Below are 26,781 nucleotides of genomic sequence, written 5' to 3'. Positions count from 1 at the left end.
GGGACTAAAATTTTAGGGTTTCTTGTTCCCATTCTCCTATCGCAGATATATATATATATATATATATATATATATATATATATATATATATATATATATATATATATATCATATATATATATATATATATATATATATATATATATATATATATATATATATATATATATATATATTTATATATATATATATATATATATATATAATAAATATATTTGATGGTTTCTGGTCTTCCAAATTTTCTAGAAGCTAAAGGCATAGTTAATTTCATTAGAACTTTAGACAAATTTTCAGAGAAATATCACTTAACATTTTATTAAGATTAGAGAATCTTTTTAAATCTATTATAAAATTTAGCAACTGTCTTACTATTGACGAAGAAAAGGAGATGTACTCTTATTGAAAATGAAATATCTAGTTAGGACTCGAACTATATTAAAGACCTTGCTGGTTGCCTCTTAACAGCTTCTTCTGTTTATAAGGAAGCTATACTTGGGTATATAGCAAGATTTTTTGTTAGAGAATTTCATAGTAAAAATGTCTGATATGTGCAACTAGTTTTATTTCTCAACACGCTTTGTCCATAGATCATCAATACTCTATATTTTGCAGTTCACCGTGGAAAAGTTTTATAACGTTTAAAAATCTGGATGGATTAATATTTCCATCCAATAATGTTTTTAACATAGTTTAAAAATGTTTATAAAGTTTTTGGTCTGTGGAAAAATTATGGAAAAGTATTTAACAGTAAGTAAAGACACTATTACTCATATCGTCAGCTGTACCGTAGGCATGAGTTACATAAAAGAATGATTGAATTATTACAACAGTCCAATAAGCTTTTTTAATTTAAAAGTTTATAAAAAATGTGCAATTTTTTATGTGTAAAAAAAAAAGAAAAAAGCTTCTTTATAAAATATTTTCTTTCATTAATGAAAATTCCATATAATATCCTATAATTATTTTTATTTTAAAATAATTTAAATATTTAAATTGAAAACCTACCTTAATAACAAAAAAAATATAACTTATCATTCATACCAACATCATCATTTACCTTTTTCCATAATTATTTATATATTTTTTTATAACAATGACTTAAAGTTTTCCTACAGAATACTTTTAAGTTATAGTTGCAAAAGTAAAAGTACATCCAAAGTATATCCAAACTAAAACTCTTTATATTACTAATGCTTTTAAAAACAGATTATAAATATGTTAATAAATTTGTTTATTTATGTACAAAAAGAACGTTATCACCGATTACTGGTTTACAAGCTTAAAAAAACTGCTTCACTTTTTTTAACAGAATTCTTGCGAATTTTTTTAACAGAATTTTTGCAAAGTTAGACATCTACTAAAATATCATTGGTAGCAACTGTAGCAAAATGTCATGTTTTAAAACAACTTTATACATACCCCCGATAATTTAATATATATTCAAGCTATTTACCTGCAATCTTTTTATTAAAAAGGAGGTCTTACGTAGTGACCTCCTTTAAGTCATTAAGCGAGAACCTGTAGCAAAAACTGAATTTGTGTAGGAAAGACAAAAATTCTGTTAAATATCCACTCTCCGTTTATTAAAACTTTTTTTAATGAAGTAGATAGCAATCATTAATTGAAAACGATAGTTTTCTAATTATAAAGACATTAAATTAAATAGCACCGTCTGTTGGTTCGTTTATACTTCTTCTTTATTTAGTTTACTATAAAATTGGTGAATTTTGTTTATGTTTATGAAAATGGTGAAATGTATTTACTGCTGTTCTACATATTATTTATCATTGAAGAAGTTTAAAACGTTTTTAAACGATTTAAAAACGTTTTAAAAAATTTATAGGTTTCCCAGAGACAAAGAGAAAAAACATGTCGAATGAAATGTTTACCTAATGCGAGTTTTAAAATGTCTAGCAACATATGATCTGGTTTGCATCAAAACTTAATAAAGCTTAAACTAAAATAACATTTTGCACAATTTTCCTCTCAGATAGACTTTTAGTTCTAAAATTTCAAGGAAAGTTGTTGCTTTTTTATCTGCTACTCTTTTTTTTCTACTTTGAAAATTTCTATTAGAAACTATTATTCTCTGTGACAAGGTGTATGTTACAAAAATGTTATTGTTTTAGGAAGTTGCTGTTTTTAGAAAACCAATGATATGAATTCTCTTTCAAAAAGTGTTTTAGATGTTATGATAACTTGTAATACAAGTTGTATGTTTGATGGTCCTAATTTTCTTTTGAAAATGTTGTAAAAACAAATAAATTCCTAATTTTTATGTGGTCAAATTCATTTAATTTTTCACTTGCTGTCACATAATGGAAATTTAAAGAGTGTGGGCATATATTTCAGCTTCAATAATGATCAACAAGCTTCCTCAGAGATCTAAATAATAAACAGAGAAAGTTTGTTTTGGATTTTGGCGATACATCATTACGCTTGAAAAAAATCAGAAAATAGGCATAAAATATCAACACATTTCTAATAATATAACAAAAAAATATATAAAAAATACATCGACTGAAGATAAGGGTTCGGTCGGGGTGAAGATCGTTCGGTCGGGGTGAAGATCGTTCGGTCGGGGTGAAGATCGTTCGGTCGGGGTGAAGATCGTTCGGTCGGGGCTTTAGTCATAAAAAAAAGTCATAAAAGACAAGTAAACTATCCTTTCGTTAAAAAATATTCAGTTTAACTGGATGGATTTTACATCGCGTAAATCAAGTAACGTTCTTCCGTTCTAAACGGACCGGGGAAGAAAGCACTGGTAGGGGACCTCGTGTATCACTATAAGCCAGTGTACATTCGAGGCTGGCGCGAATGGTGTGTAATACCCTTCACCCCCCTTCCCCTATCAATGAATTTTAGTTAATTAAGTCTGCAAATTCAGCTCCTATAGACCATTCGGCATATGTAGACCATATAGTACAGGCAAACTTGGACTTTTAACACTGTCGGCAAATGTGAAAAGCAAGGACCTTTTTATAGCTTTCTATTCACTCACTGACGAGTCCGCATTTTTTTTTTTTGGAGGCCAAAACTTCACAGCGCTTTTTGAAGCAATTCTTTTGATCGTACAGCCCTGAAATTTTACAAATAATCTTTTGCCGACTAACAATAGCTATATTTGTTACATTTGATTCAATAAGTATTTTAGATTTACAATGCCCCACCTCCCCGTTGGTTAGATCTGGAACTCCGAAAAAAATATCGGAAACCGAGAGGGCATCAAAAAGTGTTAAGTATCAATATACATTTAATTAAAATTTTTACAAATATTCCACTTGTTAATTTCAGACAAATAAAAATGCGTCCAAAAAAGAACAAATACATCAACCGAGAAGAAGACCCAACCAACATTTAAATTAATAATAAAAAAAAATATGCTCCAAATATTTTTGTTAATTATTATATACAGAATTCAAAATAAATTTTTATTGAATATTAATCATAATCAATAATTGTAATAATTCAATTTTATCAAGACTAAAAAGTAGAAAATAAAATAAATAAAAAAAACTTTTAAAAAATAGCTTTCTATTCAATCGACTAAAAAGTAGAAAATAACTTTTTTCTGTTTCTGGTACTCGTGGAAATCATGTACTTAGTAATAATCACTTTTGTAAAGCCAATACTGGAAGACATTGAAGGCAATTCATGTACGTATGTAAACAAACAAACTCATCGAAGTAAAGGAATAGAAAGTTTAGCGCCTTTTTTTTTACTAGCGCAATATAATTTAAGAGGAGCTAATTTAATCGGATTTGTTGAAAAATTTAAAGTATTTTATTTGGAACCTGGCAAAATAAAAGTTTAACTTTTCGTTTTTTTAGGCTTTTAAAAATCGCGTATTTTACAAAGCTGTCCTTAACTACATCGAGAATTCAAGAAAAATTATTACTCAATTTCAAAATAACCTACTTTTGTCAGACGCTTGATAGAATTTAACGTTTTTTAAGATTTGGCATTAAATTGTAATTATTAGACTGGAATGATTTATATTATACGTAAAATTATCAGAAGTTTTTTATAATAGTTTCTCGATAGTTTTTTTATCGAGAAACTTTTTTCAGAAAAAAATCTTGAGAAAGCTTTTACATTTTTTACATAATTTTCATAAACACGCAAAGATTTTAACAGTTTAATGCTCTAAAAAAAAAATTGAATTTAAAAAATTTCCTTTATTGTACATAAATGTGAAATGACAGCATCTTCAAAATTTTGCATTTTTTTACTATATTTATCAACAATGAAATATAGTAAAAAAATGCAAAATGAAACATTTAACAGGGAAGTTCACGCCTCCTTCTTGTTGCCCAATAAGCAACAAGAAGGAGGCGTGAATTTCCCTGTTAAATGTTCTTCTGCGGTGCTCTGTGATGAGACCGTAAAGACTGGAAGCACCAAAATAACTAAAACCAAAAAAACAAAAAAAAAACAAAGCCTCATAAACGATAGCTTTTAAAGACCATTTAGATATAAAAATATAAATAATGTTAAATTAATTTTAAAGACCATTTAGATATAAAAATATAAATAATGTAAATATATGTAGTATTAAAATTCTTTTTTAAAAACAAATTATTTTTCTCACACAAAAAAAATCTTATTTACACGTAATGATAAAGTATTTTAAAATTATATGATATTGTATTGTGCATTAGAAAAAGAATGAACATATTTTTGTCTTTTTCTCCCTTAATATATTTTATATAATAAAATAACATTGTTTTTCGAAAGTTAAGTTAAAATATATATATTTCGGAGTTGCTCACGGCCCTTGAACATTAGACGGGTACCAAATATTATCCAAAAAAATTGCTTCAAAATTCTGTCAACCCGGCTCTTCAAAAAGTTTATATTAAAATTTTAAAATTAGTAATTTTTTTTATTAAAAGTATTACGCACTAAAAAAAAATCTTTTAAAAAACTAGTTAATGATCCCAAAAATGTATTAATGATTATTTACAACCATCATCTCAACAGATGATGAGACTACCATCTCAATTGTTGCTTGCGAGTCACTCATAGGCTTCGACTCTGCTAGCTTGGGGTATCTACATAAAACGTTGAAAAACTTTTTCATTTGAGATTGGAACTTAAGATCTACAACCGAATAAATAATAGGATTCACAGCTGCATGGAATACATACGGAATCTCCGATATTATCTTTAAAAACCGTATTAAATATTTATCTTTAATATTGCTCAAACCATAAAAATCGTTTATAATCCAAACAGCTCGATTCGGAAGAACTAATACTGCAAAACAGACCAAGATTGAAATCAGCATAACTAAAGTTCTTTTGTTTTTTTTCAAACGAGATATTTGTTGTGCGTTATTTAATGCTTTACACTTTAAGTACGCTTCTTTTAACCAAACAATAATTATGTAATATAAAACAATAAGTACAACTACAGGTATAAGATAATAAACAAAAAACAAGATTATTGTATAAACACTGGATTTTTTATTGCTCCAGTTTTCTTCGCAAGTTTGAAATTTGCTGACTTGAAGAACCACCAATGGTGGAAGAACGGATAATATTCCTGCCACAACGTTTATGATTACAATGACTCTTAATCTATTTTGATTAAACAATGTACTGAACATGTGTACAATGCCAACGTATCTATCAACAGCAACAATGACTATGAAACCCACTGCAATGTTTGCACTTGCAGCCAGTACAGCATAAAGAGCTTTACACAAAAACAAACCGTATAACCAATGACATGTCCATGTTTTAGGAATACTTAACATAACTTCTACAACTGCAAACATAAAGTCGGAAATAGCCAAACCTAAAATTAATTGCCGAAATCTTGAGAGATCTTTCCAATTGCATATTCCGAAACCGATTACAAATCCATTACCAATCAAAGCGAACACTGATGATATAAAATTTGAAATACCTGTTACTTTATTTGAAACGGAGTCACATGTGAATGTTACAATAACTTTTTCAGATTGGTTTTTAATGTTACAAATGAATTCTACAATAGGGTTTAAACACGAACAATTCTCACCGTTAATTTCGAAAAGTTGACAAATTTGATCTAAAGTCATAGCAGAAATATCAATTTCTACAGTAGTATTATTATTTGTTGCCTGATTTATATTGTTTTGAGAAAAAGAAGAATTTGCTAAGGAATCAACAAATAATTTTGTTAAAGTTGAGTTCATCTCACTTAAGTTGTTACTTGAAGTCATGTTCATCTCACTTAAATAAATATTTGTAAACTTGATCGTAATTAAAAGTAAACGAAAAAACATTTTATTTTGTTTCAGCTGAAATAAACAGTTACTAACAACTATCAAGCAGGTTTTCGCTTCTTTTAAAATAATTCAAAATGACAACAAATGACTTTTTTTATCAAGCAATATTTGTTTCAAGCTTGCACTAATCTTATGTTTAATGAATCAGTAATAATTATTAGTAACTATGTTTTGTGTTTTCAATTACAGTTAATAAAAGAATAATTCTTTTTTACGTAATAAGAGTTTTAGAAACTATTAATTCAAACAAATTAACAAAAATCAGTTTGATTTGAATGAAAATCAAATCAATGGGATCAATTTTGCATGTTCTATATTCTTATATAAATATTAAATTTTACACATTTAATTTACATATTTTGGCGGATGTTAGACTAGTTTTGATTAATTTTTATTTAATTAAAATTAGTAATGCACATCAATGCGTCACACTTTTATAATTTTTTTACTTATAAAAAGTCAAGTATAAAAGTAATATAAGAAAACTTTTCTAATAATTACAACTCATTTTTGCTCAAATTGATTTGCTTTGAATTTTTGTATTAATGTTATTGTATTTAAAAAAATTGACAAGATTGAAAAAACACGTAACATATTGACTCATCAAAGTGGAAAATTTGAAACTTCGATTTAAGATTTGCCATGACAGTCTTTCCTAATAATAATTTCTGTTTGCTAAAATTAGGTCATTTTCTTAGTTGCGCAAATTGTATAGCGTTACGACTGTAAATTAATGACATATTATATAACTAGATGTCTAACTCAAAGATATATAGATATTACCTAGATATCGAAATTCGCCATTTTTAGTGAAGCCAATTTAATATTACGTAATCCGCTAGAAGCCATAATTATATCGGGCAAAAAACTTTTTTCTTGTCAAGTAAAAGAAGATTAGTAATTTTAAAGTCTAAATCAAGGTTGAAATTGAAGATGATTAGTTATGAGATACGGTCCGGTTCTGGCTGCGGAACACGACCAGGCCTGGCGCAGTGCCGCCATGCACATCGGCTTAAATACAGTCCAGGGCTGGCTAGCCATTGCAAGCGCTGGCGTTTCAACGGGCCACCACTGGCAAATCATTTAAGGCCCAATGCAGGCCCACAGTAGATTCACCAGAGCAGAATCAGTAACGGGCAACAATATGTTTCTGATTATTAGAATGGAGAAAATACCATTAAGTTAACACGCTCCTTTTTTTCGATTTGTAAACTTAAAACAAAATGAATATATTCATTTTGTCTTAGTTTACAAATTGAAAAAAATGATTATTAGAATGGAGAAAATACCATCAAGTTAACACGCTCCTTTTTTTCGATTTGTAAACTTAAAACAAAATGAATATAAAAATATATTCATTTTGTTTTAAGTTTACAAATCGAAAAAAAGAATATATTCATTTTGTTTTAAGTTTACAAATTGAAAAAATGAGCGTGTTAACTTAATGTTGATTTCTCCATTAATATAATTTTTATAAAGTAGAATTCGTTAATAAAAACAGTAAATTATTTTTGACAGATTATATAAGAAAATCAAAAGGATTTGATTTATATTAAATTTTCTTTAGAAACGTTTTATAAAGGGCTACTTATTTTACAACTTTTTTTTTAATTATCAATAAATTTTTTGTGTCATCATCAAAATCTCCTTAAGAAAAATTTAGAACTAAAATTTAAAATCAATCTGTGAACATAATTTATGTCAGGTTACAATTATAGCAACCATACTCACAACGGTTGGTATTTAACAATGTTCAAAACTATTAATATATCTCAACAGACTTTCTTATGGCTCTTTGTTTTCTGCAACCACTACGATCAGCAGCTCCTGCCAAATAGTGAACAACGGCTTTTTGGACATCATTTTCGGATGCATCTTTGGTTGGAGGATTTTTTCTTAATGCTCCTGTAAATATACATCGTCCTTTACAGTTGAACAAAAAAAATTTCTTATTACTAACCATAATACTAAAAAAATAAAGACTTTTTACTCTGAATAACAAGTCGGCACTTCAAGTCACGAAATGGTTTTTTTTTAAGCTCTCCCAGTCCTGACCAATTAAACATTTTGAGAATCTCATTTTCAAATAGAGCGGAAACCATACGTCTGACTGCTTCTTTTAAACTTTGACCACCTTTTGATGCAACTCCATATACCTATATATGTATACATGCGTGTATATATATATATATATATATATATATATATATATATATATATATATATATATATAAATATATATATATTTGTATATATATATATTTGTATATATATATATATATTTGTATATATATATATATATTTGTATATATATATATAGATAAACTTTTTTGTAAGATCAGGCAGTAAATATTTAGCTAATAAAATTAATATAAGTATATTAATAAAATTTAATAATTAGTTTAAATTTGAAATAGAAATTTTAATGTAAAAATTGTTTTAAAACAGTTCAGATCAATATATCAATATCAGAACTTACAAGTTTGTTGAAAATTAATTTTGAGTTAGAATATTTTCAAGCTCTTCAAGCTGATCTTGGTCACACACAGGAAGTTTAAGTGTTTCAAAAATGTTGCAAACATCTTGTTGCCCAACCTGTGAAAGAGTCTGCAACATAGTAGTGTTGTATGTTGTTTGCTTCTCTAGATTAGCAACTGTGCCTTTTAGCTCAACCAAGAGGGTAAATATTTTATTTAAGACACTGCTTGATGTTTGAGCAGAGGAGGAAGTACTTAACAACGTTGTTTCATTGTAACTAAATTTATCATCAATGCTACTACTAGCCACTCCAATACTAGGTGTTGCAAATAATGCAGCACATTTCCCACTAATTGTTTTATTAGATGAGTTAGATACAATATTAGGAACAAAGGATGCTAAGCATTCTACCTCATCAACTGTAATCTCTGTTAATGGGATCACTTCAAAATCACATTGATTGCTTGTATCTATCTCTACTGGTTCTGTTACAACTTTTTGATTTACAAAAGGAAGTGGTAAAGAGTTCTGACTGATCACAGGAAATTTTGGTACTTGAGGGGCTGGCATGTGAGATTTTGTTTTTGAAAAAAAGGATATTTTTGTTCAAAATTTTCTTCTGCTTCGAACAATCTCCATAATATTTTGTACTTGATGTTTGAGAATCTGTGTCCGAATCCTCTGCACTATTATTAATGCCATCATTAGGATATTTCTGAATACTAATATAACACATATATAATATTTTATATTAATAAAGATTTCAGTATTATATATAAATTATTAATTTTAATAATAATATATAATATATAATACAATATTAATTTATTTATTTATAAAACCATATATGATTTATTAAATCATAAATGGTTTAATAAATAAATTAATATTAATTTATAGTAATTTAATTTACCGTTTTTTTCTTAGTCTTGAATCATCAACGTCACTTTGAAGATCTGATGTAACTGTTGCTTTATTAAGTTAAGATCTTGCTTTTGCATACGATTCTGCAAAGTTAAAAAATCAGCAAAAAAATAAACATGTCATAAGTAAAGTTGCATTTTTTTTATCAAAACAAATTTATGAACAATTAAGTTTTTTTGCCATTCAGCTTTTAACTACACAATCACTTATCCTAAAAAAACATTGAAAGAGATACTTTTTTAAATTAAAACATTGTAAATATATACTTGCCTTGTGTGCCTAAAACCCACATGGGATGCTTTGCCCAGTTTTCGTTAGGCAACTCGCATTCTTTTACAACACTAATATGTTTTGCAACACTATTAAGCAATAATGAAATAAATACTTTAAAACAATGTTGAAGAATATTGTTTGAAGTTTAGAGTATCATTAGCTAACTTTATAGAAAAAACCATTTAATATACAAATAAATAATGCCAAAAAATTAACATTAATAAAGTAAATGTTAACAATGCATCATAGGAATAACAGCATAATTACCATCAAAAGGTATACAAACATATTTTTTTTGTATTTCTGAAGTTAAACAATAAAAAAGTTCATCATTCAAGTGAGAAGCTTTACCAATGTTAACCTTAAGAGATTCGCACGGATACAAAAACAAATTTTGAAGTTCTTCAAACTGTTTATAAATAACTAATATCTGATCAACTATTTTGACAACATTCTGCACAATAATAACTTTGCTATTTTTTAAACCAAAACAGTTATCTCCAGCAGTAACTTTGATACTCCAAGGCTTACAATACAGTTCTTTATACTGACCACATATGTTCAACAATTTAACAACTGGTCCATTGAAATGTTCCTTTGTAACATATGCACTCTTTGGATTATCCTGAGTTTTTTGTTGTTTTAACTCAACAGCTGTTTTCTCAAAAAGCTGTCTAACTATTTGCTGTAAAGGTAAGTGAGGTGTTCGCACAAGTCTCTTAATTTGTGATAAGTAGTTTTCAAATGGAAATGCTGAAATATTATCCAAAGGACCAAATGCTTGGGCATTTTGTGTATTATTGTACGTAATCACTTCTTTGCCATTTAATTTAAAGACGTGCTAACTCTGAAGGAATGTAAGGTCTCATGTCCATTAGCTTATTTGATAAGTCCTGAATACCTTGTGGGCCAATTCTGGTTGCTAAAGGTCCCTTGAGCCGTAAAAAAACCATTTTTCTCATTACACCTAGGCAAACCATATGCATATAATCTGCTGGTATTTGTAATATCATGCCAAAAAAAGGAATATTAGTTAGTGGACTTGGTCCAAAATGATGTTCCTTATTTTTCATTTTAAGGAATGACAAATCTGTTCGAAGAATTGCAGATGTTTCTGGAAATATTACACGTCCAGCATAAATGCCATGTTGTTCACATTTATCACATCAATAAAATGCTCCATGCCCTTTAATGCATTTGATAAAAGTTCGTGCCGGTGTGACACAAATCAGAGCAGAAATTTTTATCTTATAACAAATCTTATTATATATAATGCCCGTATTCTGAAGCTCTACAATTTCATTAACAAAATCTCTCAAATATGCATTGATAGAAGTAGGCTTACTATTTCCACAGTATATTGCAATTGTAAATGGGTCTCTATTTATTTGAACTAATCCTTCAAACTGTTCAATTAAACCTAAAATTGGCCAAAACTGCACGTTTGAACTTTTAAATAAAGGCAATCCATCAATGTTAAATTGAAATGAAATAACCTGATTTTCTGTACTATTGCTATTAACCAAATGTTTTAGCATATCAACAATACCTTCTTTTATGCCAAAATAATAATATGAATTTTCACGCACTTCTTTTTTGTTAAACTCAGATCGCATTATTGTTTTTGGACTTTTTTTCAAATCTGGGAAAAAAATTTGTAATATAGCTAGCAAAGCACCAAAGGCTTTTTGAGTGATGTTAAAAGAATGTGACCAAAATGCCACATTGAAGACTGTGTGTATTCATCAGAATCACTGCTTAACATGTTTTCAAATTCTTGGCATTCATCACCAGAAATACGATCATTAAAAATTGATGTACAAGTAGCTGACAATGGTTCATTGAAACTTTGAGAAAATGAACTAAATGCAGCTGTTTGCCTTTTGCTGTCGTTGAGAGAAACTGCACGTGTTTCAGACAATTGAGACTGATCACTATAGATATACTGTGGATTCTCACAATTGATATTTATACTTTCACCAATAGTTTCAAAATCTATATCAGTGAAAATTTCCTTTACTTTGTCTTGAATTTTTCTTTTTTTAGTCCAATAACTCATTATTAAAATCTTTAAAATCAATATATATATATATATATATATATATATATATATATATATATATATATATATATATATTTATATATATGGTATTATTTATAGCTCTTCCCCAAATGACCACTTCTATGCACATATTGTTATTGTTAAGCATTATTATTATCTCTATAATTGACATTATTATTTTTATTATTGCTACTGTTGCAAATTACTAATGTTATTATTATAATTATAATTATTATTGTTATTACTACTGTTATTATTACAACTATTACTACTTTATTATCATTATTAATTTTATTATTATTATTAATTTACTATTAAGTTTATATACTTTTACAAATTTACGGTAATATTTGTAGGTCGTCACGTTTTTGTCAGTTACATAACTGTTTGTGACTGATTCTAGCTTTGTATTAATTTTATTTTATAAAGTGAAATAAATGATTGATTGATTGATTATATATATATTAGTAGAAAATCACTTAACAAAAATTTTTTTCCATTTTACACTGTGTTTCATCAACAAAGATTCATCAGAAATATATATATATATATATATATATATATATATATATATATATATATATATATATATATATATAAATATATACATGCATACATAAATACATACATGCATACATACATACATATAATGCATACATACATAACATACATACATTACATACACGCATGCATACATAAATACATAACATGCATATATATATACATGCATACATAAATACATACATACATATAATGCATACTTACATAACATACATACATTACATACACGCATACATACATAAATACATAACACGCATATATATATATATATATATATATTATATATATATATGCATGTTATAATATATATATATATATATATATATATATATACATATATATATATATATATATATATATATATATATATATATATATATATATATATATATATATATATATATATATATATGTATATATATATATATATATATATCTGTGTGTATGTGTGTATATAGTTTATGTATGTATATGCGTTGATGTATATCTTTGTTTGTTTTTATTCCTTTATTTAAAATTTAAAATGAATGTATAATTTGAATAATTATTAAGATGTACAATTAAAAGACATTACAAACATAACTTAACAAAATTTAAGTAAACAATGTGGAGAAAATTGATTTATTATTACGCAAAATATTTATGGAACCACTTTTTATGTAACAAGTATTTATCCCTGTTAATTTCCCTTAACTAAACTGACATTACATATTGTCGACATGATCATAGCAACTTAAGTTGCTAAGTTAAGCAAGTTAAGTTCCTAATTAGGACATGGCGATCGTTCAGTTGTTGCTTTTTGACTCTAACGTACCATCTGTGTCCCGTTATTGGCTCTCCAGTACTGGGATGTCGCAAAAGGACCACATAACAGTTTCTAACTGGCAAACCAGCTCTGGTGAATCATTTTCGGTACAACAATGGTTCGTATCGGCTCCGGCGTGCCTTTCATGGAGTTTTAATGTCCCGTGATAGGATCGCCAGAACTGGCGAACCGGCACAGGCCCGTACGAGTATATATATACCCAAAGTAGCGCTGCTACTTGGGTATATATATATATATATATATATATATATATATATATATATATATATATATATATATATATATATATATATATATATATATATATATATATATATATATATATATATATATATATATATATATATATATATATATATATATATATATATATATATATATGTATATATATATATATATATATATGTATATATATATATATATATATATATATATATATATATATATATATATATATATATATATATATATATATATATATATATATATATATATATATATATATATATATATATATATATATAAGGAAGTTTTTATTGCAGAAAAACAACAACAAAACTTTATATATATATATATATATATATATATATATATATATATATATATATATATATATATATATATATATATATATATATATATATATATATATATATATATATATATATATATGTAAGGAAGTTTTTATTGCAGAAAAACAACAACAAAACTTTAAAGGTAAAATATGCACTTAAAACTTGCACACAGAATGTGAGAAAGCTGCTAAGATAATCTGATCAGCCATATAAAAATAGAAGGGAGAAGATGTTTCATGCAAGTCTGTAACAAAAAAAAAGATACACACAAAATATCAGTGATGAAAAATGAACACGTATATTTGTTGATTTTTGGTCTATGGACAACATGCAAAAACTGAACTGAACAACTTCAAAAAGAAACTTCATCAAACCATCAATGAAATAGTCATTTTCTCATCGCTTTTTATTAGTTTTTGATATGTTTACCAGAGTAGTTTAACAAAGTTTGTAAGTCAGAGTAGTTTAACAAAATTTTTTAACCAGGGAATTCTAGTATACAAAAATTGACAATATCCATAGTCAAATTGGTAGAGCACTCGCTGTTGAAATACTTAGTCCCCTTGGTTTAATATAAGCAGTTCCTGCTCTACAAAAAAAAAATTTCTGTCTAAAATTGGATTTCAAACATTTTTCAGCTATTGCAGACTATTTCAATTTTACGATTGTTGCCTATATACAGATAAAGCATCTAGCATTCAGATTATGTATACTATAGAAAGTCATTTTCTGATGTTTGTTTAGAAGTATGAATTAAGCCTCTAGCAATCTGCGATCTTTGTGATGGCATTTGTACTAATGGCTTTTGCCTTAAATCAGTGTACTCAAATTTTAAATGATCAAGCCAATATCCTTTAAAGTATGTTTAAGTATATGCCTTGCATTTTATAAGAGTGTTTTAAAGTAATTTATTTTACTGTCAAAATAATAGTGTTTTATATGTTGTTAAATAGACTTCTTACTGAAATGTTATGTTTTTAATGGATTAACCAGAGGTGCTGGTTAACTAATTATTCTTTAAGATTTCTTTTTAATGTGCAATGTAATTTAGATGTTATGCTATTAGAATTTATAACTAAAGTTTTATTTTGTTGTGAAGATCTTGGTACATACTTTAGATAGTATATTACTTATCTTCTCTGTTGAATTGAATTTTAGACAAAATAGCGTGTTTATGTAATTTTTTCACTAGTGTAAAATAAGATTTTTTTTTCTAATAAAACAGATATGCACCCTACAGTACTTTGATTGCAAAAATATACATTCATTTTGCCACAATATATATAAAAAATACGTTTGTGTTATGATTTTTTAACAGAAAATGGAGATAAAACAAAATAATATTGTATTTTTTAAAAAAAGTGTTTATTACATTGTTCTATCTCCAAATCAGGGTGTAGTAGTTCAGACACTTGCACTTTAAATATTTTAAAACATTTTCTATATAACTGTGGTAGCCTGTATAGGGGTCGTCCATTAAGGATGTCATTCAGAATTTAATTAATAACCGGTAGTAGAAGTTTATGGGCTCCCTTCCGCGGAGATTTTCATCGAACATAAGGCGCTATATTACTCTTAAAGTCTCTGCGCACGAGAGCCAACATTCTCCTACTTCTTGCCATTAGTTAAACTTAAAGTGACGTCCTTTATGGATGACCCCATAGGAAATTAGTACAAATTGGTTTTGTTTGCGTTTTTTATGTTATTTGGTCTGCAGGTCCATATAAACTTTGAACTTGATTTTCTCAGTTCGGAAAAACTTGGAGATAGAACAAAATATTTCTAACCTCGCGATATATATATATATATATATATATATATATATATATATATATATATATATATATATATATATATATATATATATAGAATTTATATTTATATATATATATCTATATATATACATATATATATATATATATATATATATATATATATATATATATATATATCCTATTGTATTTCAGTCTTACTTTAGTGAAATCTCGCACAAGTATCCTACTAAATTAAATCCTTGGAATTTGAGTTTGACGTAAACACTATTCTGTGGCTTATTAATACGGATATAATAATTTCTGTGTCATTAGCGGTTTTTCATTTTGAATTTAAATTAAGGTTGTTCACTAAAGCAAAAGTTGAATTTTCGATAAAAAAAAAGTTTTCAAAACTCTATTTTTGTTTCGGTAAGTTCGAAATAATTTTAAACTAATTAATTTTGTATCGAAACGATTTTTTCATTTTGAAATTGTAAAATTTGCTTCGAAATATTTTTGCGATTTCGAAATTCTGAAAATATTACCGAAACAATTTTTCACTTTCGAAATTCTAAAATTTGAGACAGTAAATAGTAAAATAATTAGTCTTCATTGGGTTATTCTTGATGGTTAAATTTATGTTATTTTTTTCGTGTTTTATTTAATTTGTCTTGAGGCACATGAAATATAGTTTTGACAAAAATAAAAAGTTAAAAAAAGTGAAAAGTCATTTCTGGACTACAGACGTTTTTCTTTGAACATTGTGGGGACACCAGACCCTTTATATTGACCAAACTTTGTTTCACATTGTTGTAGGAAAACTGTCTTTATACCTATGTAGATACTGAAAAAACTAAAAAGGTCTCATACATAACTCATTTTCAAAAAAAACTGGATAGCCGACCTTTGTCTTCTGAGGTACAGATATTAAAATTTAAAGTTTATTTAGTTTATAGTTGTAGTTATGGTTTAGTTTATAGTTAATTTTAGTTTAGTTTTTGTAAGTTATCTTTTTTCTTCAGTTATCTTTTTTCTTACTTTAGACAACTTCATGGTAGAAATGAGAGGAAAAAGTAAAAAAAAATTATAGTTATATATTTATTTATATGTAAATATTGTTCTATCAATTATTCTGAGGTATATTTTTTGTCTTTAGTGTCTGGTAGAAGCATAACTGGTAGGGCTGTGTTTTGAATTTTATATATTTTTTATGGAGAAATATGTGCAATAGGTGAAAGAATTATTTAATATAAATATTACATTTTTAAACTGTTTGCATTTTACTCATATTTTTATTAAAATTAAATTTTTCACAAGTTTAAGCCTTTTTAATTTACTTTTTTTTTTCTACTATTATTTTTAGCATCGTCTTCATCCTGTGAAAATGGTGAGGTTATGCTTTATATTTTGATTTAAAAAATTGTAAATATTTTTAAATTTTATTATATCCTTCTATTTGTAATTTTAGAGTCGTTAACATTTGAGGAATACGAAAGATATTGCTCCCAACACCCAGGGCCTCTCTCGAAGAGGTCCTTCAATAAGTGGCGAAGTAATGGTGATATGGATGAGCCATCCTTTAAATGGAGGGCTCATTCATACCGGGGTGTTGGGAGACACTGAAGAAAAAACAGCAACCAAAAGGTTGTAAATGTCTTCTATCAGCGAAGATATTTATAACTTTTTTGTTGCCGCTTTTTCTTCAGTGATTTTTTTTTTTTAATTTTGTAATTTTTTTTTTTTAATTTGAATTTTTTTTTAATAATATATTGTTGTATATTTGATTTGTTTTTGTCTTTTTTAATTAAAATTTTATTTGTTTTTCACCAATTAAACTGAAATATAGTTAAATTGATTCATTACCCAATCATCATAATATGATGCTACATTCTATTTGTTCAAAATAATTATTTGGTAGTTTAATTTATTGAAAACACTGCTTTTAAAATTTACTATAAGCCAAGACTATTTAGCTATATAAATGCAATTTATTTATATCTCTATTTGATTTTTTATCTTTAGTGTTTTTAGTTTGGCTCCTTGAAGCATTTTTTTTTTTGCTTTTTAATTAAATTATTTTAAATCTATTGTAATGTCTTTTAAATTTAACTAAAGTTTACGAAAAGCCAACGTGAAATAACGTCATAAAACAACACCGACAAGCTGCATCATGACAGCAGTTAAAGTATGACAACAGGCTACCAAAAATCATGTAAATTGTTTTTTGTTTTTTTTTTTTCTTAAATGTCTACTTATCTGTTACAATTTTTATTTTTGGTTTGTCATATGACGCATTAATGCAATATAAAAGATCAATGTTTACTATAAATTAAGTAACAGACCGACCGTAACCCGTATTACGGGTTGCTTTCTGCTAGTTTTAATTAATTGTCAATGTTATGCCATTCAAATTTTATTCAAAAAAATGTGCGGTCGCTACTAAAAGATTTTAGTTTGGCTGGTAGCGAACGAGTTAATGCGATTCTTCGTTTTTATATTTATATTATAACTATTTTTTGTATATTTTAGTACAAATATTTTTTTAACTTAAAAAATTATTAAAATAATTTATTATTTTAATAATTTTTTAATAGTTATTAAAATAATAAATTATTATTATTAGTAAAATAATTCGTTTAATATTTATTTTCTACTTAGTTCAGTTTATGTTTTATTCAAATCACTCGTTTTTTATTCAGTTCGTACTTTAAATTAATTTATACGCTTTAGTAAAATTATTCTTTTAGTATCTAGTTTATATGAGGTTTAAACCGTTTTACTGCAAATATTCGTTTATATATCAAATTTTTTTTTTTTTTTTTTTTTTTTTTTTTTTTTTTTTTTTTTTTTCTTTCTCTGTTTTAATATAATATAAGATTTTACAACTTCGTAATATAAAATTTCAATAAATAAAATAAGTAAAACAGATAGGGGCTCAAAGAAGATGAGGATGACAGTACGTTATCACAATCTTTTCATAGAGCCCTAAAATTTTTATTTTTATAAATTTTTTAAAAATAAAAATTTATTTAATTTTTAATTGTATCACAAACTTTTTTGGGGATTTAGTAAAAAGTTATACAATTAACATGATTTGGCAATTGTGGCAAAAAAATAATACGATATATAATGAAGCAAAAACTTTATACGATGACGTCATATACCAAACCTGTTATGAAATAAACACGCATGGTATAAGTTATCGAGTCTGCAGATTGCGGCTAACATTATACAGACTTCAAGAGCCAAAAAAAATTGAAGACGGCGAGCTTCGACTAAAACGTGAAATTTTAAGTTAATGGTGTGCATTCATTATTTAGCTTTAATCAAAAAAATTCAGCCCAAATTTTTTTTTTTAATTTTTTTAAATATGAACACAACTTGTCTCGGCACTTGGGGATCCTTTTAACTTTATAACACCAAATCGCATACTTTAAAATCACAATAAAACTAGAGTTGTTAATGTATTTTTTTCCGTAATACACTTAAAATACACTTAGTGTATGAAATATACTTTTTTGAAAGCAATCGAAAACAATAAAAATATAATATCTCTAATCTGTATTCTATATGCATAAAGGTTTATTCATTTTTTAAATTGGATTTACTCGAGAGTAAGTTAGCCCTAGTAGCAAGCAACATTGGTGCAATAGTGATACAATATTTATCTCAATATTGGCTGAATATTGTTAATAATAATGCACTAATATGATATGTCAGCATTTTTTTTTAATATATATATATATATATATATATATATATATATATATATATATATATATATATATATATATATATATATATATATATATATATATATATAAGAAAAAACAAAAAAACCAACAAAAAAAGAAAAAACAAACTGTTCTATACATTATAAACTTATGTAATTGAACAGATAAATAAGTTGTTTAATGATTTTATATAATTTAATTTTATATAAAAAATATATTTTTTTAGTTTTTATCAATTTATATATTAAGCTCTCTGAGTTATTTAATGCAAAATATACTAGAAAAAATATATAGATAAAAAAAGATTAAAAGTGAATGGTTCTGTAACCACCCACGCTAATATATATGTATATGTGTTTGTGTGTGTGTGTGTGTGAGAGAGAGAGAGAGAGAGAGAGAGAGAGAGAGAGAGAGAGAGAGAGAGAGTGTGTGTGTGTGTGTGTGTGTGTGTGTGTGTGTGTGTGTGTGTGTGTGTGTGTGTGTGTGTGTGTGTGTGTGTGTGTGTGTGTGTGTGTGTGTGTGTGTGTATGAAAAAATAAAATACAAAACTATAATTCTAACACATACATATACGGGAATGTGAATAATACTGTATTATTACTTTATTATTACTAATAATACTGAATTATAATTGATTGATTACATATTATTTTAATAATTATATATTATTTTAACTATTTTATTAAGATTACTAAGTGTATTTTATATTTTTATCGTTTTTTTTTTGTTTTTTTTAATTATGTTAATTCGTGTTTCGTATTATTTAATAATATTGTTGTTGATTTTTTTTTTTTTTTAATTTTATTTAGGTGTCATTCCTTTGACTAGTTTTTAACTATTTGAGTGATACCTAACCTGGTTTGTAAAATTATTATTAAATTTGTAATTTTTAAACTTTGGTTAAACATAAAGTTATTTTTAAACATAAGTTAATTATATATAAAAGCGGGATTAGGATTGTTATAACTTATTGAATTCATAATAATGTAACATTTTGATATATATATATATATATATATATATATATATATATATATATATATATATATATATATATATATATATATATATATATATATATATATATATATATATATATATATATATATATATATATATATATATACAGTGGCGACAACATAAATAGCACACTTTCATGACCAGTTGGTTTAACTTTTTGATATCAATTTTTATGTTTTTATAGCAATTGCTGTTATTTCTGCATCAACAATGTTTACTTTTTTGAACAGAACTACTCATTAGACATTTATAACTATCAAAATTGTTTGTTTTGAGCATTTTATCAGTCGCATTTACATTTTTGAGATCATTTTAAATAGCACACATTTACTTTTCCTTAAAAAAAAACAACAAAGTTCTTGTATTATATCCAAAAAAAAATCATTATGCTCAGTATTTTATGCTCAGTATTTTATGCTCAGTATTTTATGCTCAGTATTTTATGCTCACTATTTTATGCTCAGTATTTTAGGCTCAGTATTTTATGCTCAGTATTTTAAGGATAAACTTTTTTGATATAATACTTTTTTGATATAATACAAAGTTCTTGTATTATATTAAAAAAAAAATCATTATGCTCAGTATTTTATGCTCAGTATTTTATGCTCAGTATTTTAGGCTCAGTATTTTATGCTCAGTATTTTAAGGATAAACTTTTTTGATATAAAACTTTTTTGATATAATACAAAGTTCTTGTATTATATCAAAAAAAAAATCATTATGCTCAGTATTTTATGCTCAGTATTTTATGCTCAGTATTTTATGCTCAGTATTTTATGCTCAGTATTTTATGCTCAGTATTTTATGCTCAGTATTTTATGCTCAGTATTTTATGCTCAGTATTTTATGCTCAGTATTTTATGCTCAGTATTTTATGCTCAGTATTTTATGCTCAGTATTTTATGCTCAGTATTTTATGCTCAGTATTTTAGGCTCAGTATTTTATGCTCAGTATTTTAAGGATAAACTTCTAATTCATTTTGGAAAAATTTTTAATTATCTTTACAATTCAAAAATTCTTTAAACTATGGGACGAGGTAAACATCAGATGTCTTTCGAGGACAAGTACATTTCGAGATCAAGAATTAAACAACTCTGAAATAGCTCGAAGATCTCTCGTAAAAACGTTATCAGTGCTATTAAATGATAACGTTTACAAAATACTGATTTATTAAGCAACAAAAAACGCAATTCTTGCAAACGAAAGACAACCCTCAGAGAAGACGCAGCCATAGTCTGTATTGCTGAGCTAGATCCTTTTACTGGCGCACCTAAAATTAGAAATAAAATCGCTTAAAATTTACAAGTCAATCTGTCTGTCAGCACTGTTAAAAGTCGCTAACGCGAAAATAAGCTATTTTGAAGAGTTATCCGAACAAAACCATTGGTCTCAAAACGCAATCTCGTCAGTCATTTAAATTTTGAAAACAGTACATACACAAGGAGTTACATTTTTGAAAAAATTTGCTTTGGACTGGAACAAATTTAGACCGATTTTGGATTAAATAAAGGCTGTTTGGGATACCATAACGCCTCAACAATGCTAAAAATTGATCTCGTCAATGGGCCGTCGTTGTCAAGCAGTTTTATTTATTGACTCAAAAGGATACCCCACATCATTATAGAGCAAAAGTAAGAAGAAGTCGATTTAGAAAGATGGCATAGAGAAAGCAGGCAAATATTTCACTAAATGTTAGAATGTGCAATTTTAATTTCAATATGTTAATTCTAACATTATTGAAATTTTTAGATTTTCAGAAGTAGTTAATTATTATTGGTATTGTGGTTTATCTTCCTCCGGCTAATTGCCAGATAGAGGTCACATACCAAGGCCTGCAAAGACAAGCTCTGCTCATTAAAGAGCATCATAACCCGTTCACAGATCAAGAGTAAGTGAGTTAAGAAGAATGAAGGATAATGAAAGTCAGAAGAAGTCGAGTTAGAGAGGTAACACAGAGAAAGCGGACAGATATCGCACTAGATGTTAGAATATGAAAATCATATCAATAATGCTAATTATAAAATTGTTGAAATTTATAGAAGTAGTATATAAGAAGTAGTTAATTATTAATTTGTATTGTGGTTTATTCCGTCATCCGGCTACTTGCCTTTCTGACGTCCTCATAATAAATTACAAGGTAAAACCGTAGAAAAATAAAAGTAAAAAAAAACGTTTTACAAAGATGTCCATTAGACCCGCATATAAATAACAAAACACCATAAAATAAAATCCAACAATAATATAAACAATAAAATTTAAGATAAAAAAAAAATAAAAAAAAATAAAACCACACGAAATAGTCATGAATATCGACTATCAAATTTAATTTTCTGTTAAAATATATTTCAACAATTAAATTTTCTAATAACAAAAAGCCAAAAAATCTCTGGCCTGCCATTTTATAAAATCTAAAAAAAAAATTTTTAAATTGTTAGCATGAGGATATTCTGTAGGGTAGAGCTTGTCAAAAGTATCTAAACTTTATCACATTCGCACAAAATATGGGCAGTTTGTTTATTTAATAAATTACATAAAGTTAAAACAGTAGGATTTTGGCTATATAAAAAGAAGCAATTTTTATAATCATAATTTTGGAATTCGGTTGAAATTTTATGCAGCCATTTCATCGGTAAAGCTTTTATAATATTTTCTAACTCGTTCTCAGTCAAGCCGATGCTTTTATGGTATAAAAAACCTAGCTGAAACGTTTTAGTAACATCAGCTACTTTTACTATGTCGTTTTTAATGTGTGTTTTTTTGGAGTTAAAAACTTCTCTGGCAATCTTTTAATCGTGTTAAAAAAAAAGAGGTTGATTCAAAATCTCTTCAATTTTAATTAAAAGGTAAAACATATTTTTCTTTTAATTTATGCCAATTGAAAAATAGCTGAGAGTAAAATGGGTGTAACTTATTGATCTGAGTAGAGATAGAACGATTGCATTCTTCCAAGTTCCATCTATTATTGCATGCTTCCGAGGTCCATCTATCATTGCATCCTTTTAAGGTCCATCTATACTTTTATTGTAAAATTGGCCTACCCATTGTAATTGAACAACTTTAAGTTTATTAATTAAGCTTGTAATTTCTGCTCCATTATTTTTATTTTTTGCTGCGTTTATGTTTTGTTAAGTCTACGTATTTTACATCCCCAAAAAAATTATTAATTTTTGCTTCTATTTTAATTCAAAATTTCTTTGCTCGGTATTTCTATAAAAGCTAATTCTATTACTTGCAGGATTATTAAAGTGTTTATAATTGATTTTCTACCTTTTAAAGATGATTTGTACTTTTCCCATTTCCGCAAAGAGCTTTCCATTTTGTTAAAACGCTCCTTCCATTAGTTATCGTATTTGAAGTTTCCATTATCGAGGGAAACTTAATCCATAAAGGAGTTTTCGTTCCAATTGAAATTTAGAAACTCATTTTTGTCTTTGTAAATAATTTTACCTAAATATATGTAAATATATCTAAAATTATGCCTTGACATTTAGCATTTTATTCAGTTTATTTTATTGGAGAGATGACAAAATGCGAAAATAAAAATCAACAAATCGTTTATTTTTATTTTAGCATTTTGTCATCTCTCCAGTAAACAAAACATTTTAACTTTCAATTAAGTCTTTTTTAATTATATTGAAAAAATATTTGTAATATTCAATTGTTAAACCGTCTGAACAGGGTGGTTTATTATTTTTCATTTGCCCTAGAGCTTGTTTAACCTCGCTTTCAAAAATTTCTTTTTTCAACATTTTATTTTCGTCTTTAGTTATTTTATTAACTTTGGCGTTTGAAGACAAAAATTTCTGAAAAAGTTTATCATTTTCTTTAAACTTGTATAAATATAAAATCTATAAAAATGTTCAAGTTCTAGTAAAGTTTCTTTTGGTTCGGTTTTGACCTCCCCGTCGCTGCCGTCGCTGCCGTTTATTTCAGAGACATATTGCTTAGCTAGTTTTTGTTTTTATTTCTAGACCGAAATAAAATTTGGAGCATCTTTCTTCTTCTAACTTCCTCTGAATTTTTGCTCTTATTGCCTTCGGATTTTTCTTTTATCGATAGCCTCAAGTTTTAATTTTAATTTGTCAAGTAATTTTTTCATATTATTGTTTATACGCGTTTTTTTTAATGCATTCCTTATTAAGTTTATAATTTTAAATTCTCTTTTGCTCTTTCAAATTTTCATTCACGTTTAAAAAAGTTTTTGTATTTTGTCTACATTTTTTACTTACATAGAAGTGATCTTTTCTTGAATGAGAAACGCCGTTAGTGGCTGCAAAAGTATACTCGAGTATACTTTGCAGCCACTAACCCCAAATAAAGACATAAAAGTAAAGAAACAAAACAAAAAATATGATCATACCAGACCCCAATCCTCCCTTTTAATAATTTAATATTTATTCTTGCCGTTTTGGCTTTTCGTTCCTTCGCTCTTTAGTCGCCGTTTCTTTTTCATTCGTTTAATTTAGTGGTTGATTATTATTTATTTTTTTTTGTATTGTAGTTTATTTCGTCATCCAGCTAATTGCCTTATTGAGGCCCATCTCATAATGTTACAAGTATTAAGGCCCATCTCATTTACAAGTAGGTAAATGTAAAAATAAAAGTAGTATATAATATACTCCGATTTAAATCGGAGGTTCTGGCATTAAGAATGTTTGCAAGGGGTAAGGTTTGTAAGGGTAAAGAACTTATTTAAATTCATTATAGTGTTTAAATACGATAAAGAATTTAAATATCAAAATCGTAAAAAACGAATAGTATAAAAAAAAAAAGATTACAAAAACAAAAAAGTTAAAAAATAAAAAGCGAAATCAAAAAAGGAATATATCCATTAAGTCGCTCTGACGTCAAACGAAAACAATCCCATCGCCAGTCGTGTTGAATGAGGTGACATTGCGAAAAATAGGAGAAAATCCTAAAGATTTTTTATAATTAAGAATGTTATAAGAAAATCATTATAAAAATGTGCCAAAAAAATGATATAATTTTTATTCCAGTGAAGAAATATGTACCAATATTTACGTCATGCATTATTACGGAATAAGTTTCTTTTTTTTTTGGAATTAAAAATTGATTTGCAATAGGCTGTTGTTCAGTTAGGTTGTGCGAGAAAGTGGTAAAGTTAGCTGTACGAGATCTAGGAAGATTCTATCGCGTAAAAAAGTGGTTGTAAAAGAGTTAAGAAAAATTGTACCACGTGAAGAAGCGGTTATTAAAGCATTAAAAAAGATTGTATCACGTGAAGAAGCGGTTATTAAAACATTAAAAAAGATTGTATCACGTGAAGAAATGGTTATAAAAAGTTAAGAGATCACGCGAAGTGGATATAAAAGAACCAAGAAGTCGTTAAGAATTGATAATAAAAATGCTAAATACCTGTTGTGTTTAAAACTGTTCAAACAACAACATAGTGTAAAGTTAGATTTTCTTTACTTTTTTCGACTATTAAATTTAAATAATATACAACTTATTTGCGTAAATTAACCGTCAAGCTGTTTATAATAAAGTATATATATTTTATTCGGAAATTATGTCGTTTATTTTTTATTATTGCTAAATTTCGACATGCTTATAAACGTACATATAATATAAACATACAATGATATCACAGATTATCAATTCAACAATACCTAAAACATGTTTAAGTAAAAAAGTTACTTACTATTAAACAATAATTTATTATTTACTGAAGCTCAATTAGGTTCTTAGAAATAAAAAGCAGCGTAAAAAATATTTTCATTGTTATTAAAACTTGAATGAAAAAAAATAATTTGAACATTTTTTTAAGGTGGTTTACCAGGAAATAATTTTTTTTTGTCAAATTGAATTTTTTTTTTCAGAATATTAAATAAAATAGTTCCAATAGCGAAATTTAGTTACTAGTTATGAAAAAAAATTTGAATTTCTGAATTTTTTTATAAAAAACATCAAATTTTAGCCGAAAAAGGCATTAAACTGTACACATGGATGAAACAAGAAAACTCAAAGATAAATTATCTTTTTCTTTCGAAATTTTGCACAAATAATCTTGCTTATATTATCTAGTTCCTGAACTAAAATGAAGTTCATTGCACAAGTAGAAAGGCCAATTATTAAAAGCTATAACTTATACTACTTTTCAGTTTGCAAAAAATGACATATTGAGAAAACAGCATTCTAAAAATATAAAGATAAAAAACAGTCTAAAAACTTCCAGAAGCATACGATTTTTTAGCTTCAAGTTCTTGTTCTTTATCAAACCAGCCTTTAGATAATCCTCTTAATTGAATTCTTCTTTTTTTAATAAAAGTTTTTTC

The 26,781-nt window shown here is 26.4% G+C and overlaps 3 protein-coding genes and 1 long non-coding RNA gene across 5 annotated transcripts; 1 reads left to right on the top strand and 3 right to left on the bottom strand.

The window, feature by feature from the left end:
* Positions 1-4,876: 4,876 nt before the first annotated feature.
* On the bottom strand, positions 4,877-6,380 carry LOC101240846 (C-C chemokine receptor type 5). Its single transcript, XM_065792570.1, has one exon. It carries the CDS (start codon positions 6,272-6,274, stop codon positions 4,952-4,954), a length of 1,323 nt encoding a protein of 440 aa, XP_065648642.1. The 5' UTR covers positions 6,275-6,380; the 3' UTR covers positions 4,877-4,951.
* Positions 6,381-7,818: 1,438 nt separating this feature from the next.
* Positions 7,819-13,543, bottom strand: LOC136077996 (uncharacterized). Of its 2 annotated transcripts, none has more exons than XM_065792568.1 (6): positions 13,390-13,543; positions 9,950-10,038; positions 9,669-9,762; positions 8,757-9,477; positions 8,268-8,433; positions 7,819-8,182 (listed from the first exon to the last, which is right to left on the bottom strand). In XM_065792568.1, exon 4 carries the CDS (start codon positions 9,323-9,325, stop codon positions 8,771-8,773), a length of 555 nt encoding a protein of 184 aa, XP_065648640.1. In that variant the 5' UTR covers positions 9,326-9,477; positions 9,669-9,762; positions 9,950-10,038; positions 13,390-13,543; the 3' UTR covers positions 7,819-8,182; positions 8,268-8,433; positions 8,757-8,770. The 2 variants fall into 2 exon arrangements, with proteins under 2 accessions (XP_065648640.1, XP_065648641.1); XM_065792569.1 differs by lacking the exon at positions 13,390-13,543 and adding an exon at positions 10,220-12,023.
* On the bottom strand, positions 11,119-11,568 carry LOC136078529 (uncharacterized). The gene has a single exon (XM_065794306.1). The coding sequence runs from the start codon at positions 11,566-11,568 to the stop codon at positions 11,119-11,121; it is 450 nt and encodes a 149-aa protein (XP_065650378.1).
* Positions 13,544-16,094: 2,551 nt separating the features above from the next.
* Positions 16,095-17,387, top strand: LOC136077671 (uncharacterized). The gene is made up of 4 exons (XR_010637172.1): positions 16,095-16,159; positions 16,887-16,961; positions 17,094-17,117; positions 17,199-17,387. It is a non-coding gene; the product is annotated as an uncharacterized LOC136077671 (long non-coding RNA).
* Positions 17,388-26,781: the final 9,394 nt, after the last annotated feature.

Source organism: Hydra vulgaris, chromosome 03 (genome assembly GCF_038396675.1).
Source record: "Hydra vulgaris chromosome 03, alternate assembly HydraT2T_AEP".
Taxonomy (NCBI): domain Eukaryota; kingdom Metazoa; phylum Cnidaria; class Hydrozoa; order Anthoathecata; family Hydridae; genus Hydra; species Hydra vulgaris.
Note: the sequence above shows the minus strand (reverse complement) of the source record. Positions and strands in the feature narration are given on the sequence as shown.

What these genes read in the sequence shown, in the direction of transcription:
- LOC101240846 (XM_065792570.1), bottom strand. Translation starts at nt 6,274, where the DNA reads ATGTTTTTTCGTTTACTTTTAATTACGATCAAGTTTACAAATATTTAT.
- LOC136077996 (XM_065792568.1), bottom strand. Translation starts at nt 9,325, where the DNA reads ATGCCAGCCCCTCAAGTACCAAAATTTCCTGTGATCAGTCAGAACTCT.
- LOC136078529 (XM_065794306.1), bottom strand. Translation starts at nt 11,568, where the DNA reads ATGCGATCTGAGTTTAACAAAAAAGAAGTGCGTGAAAATTCATATTAT.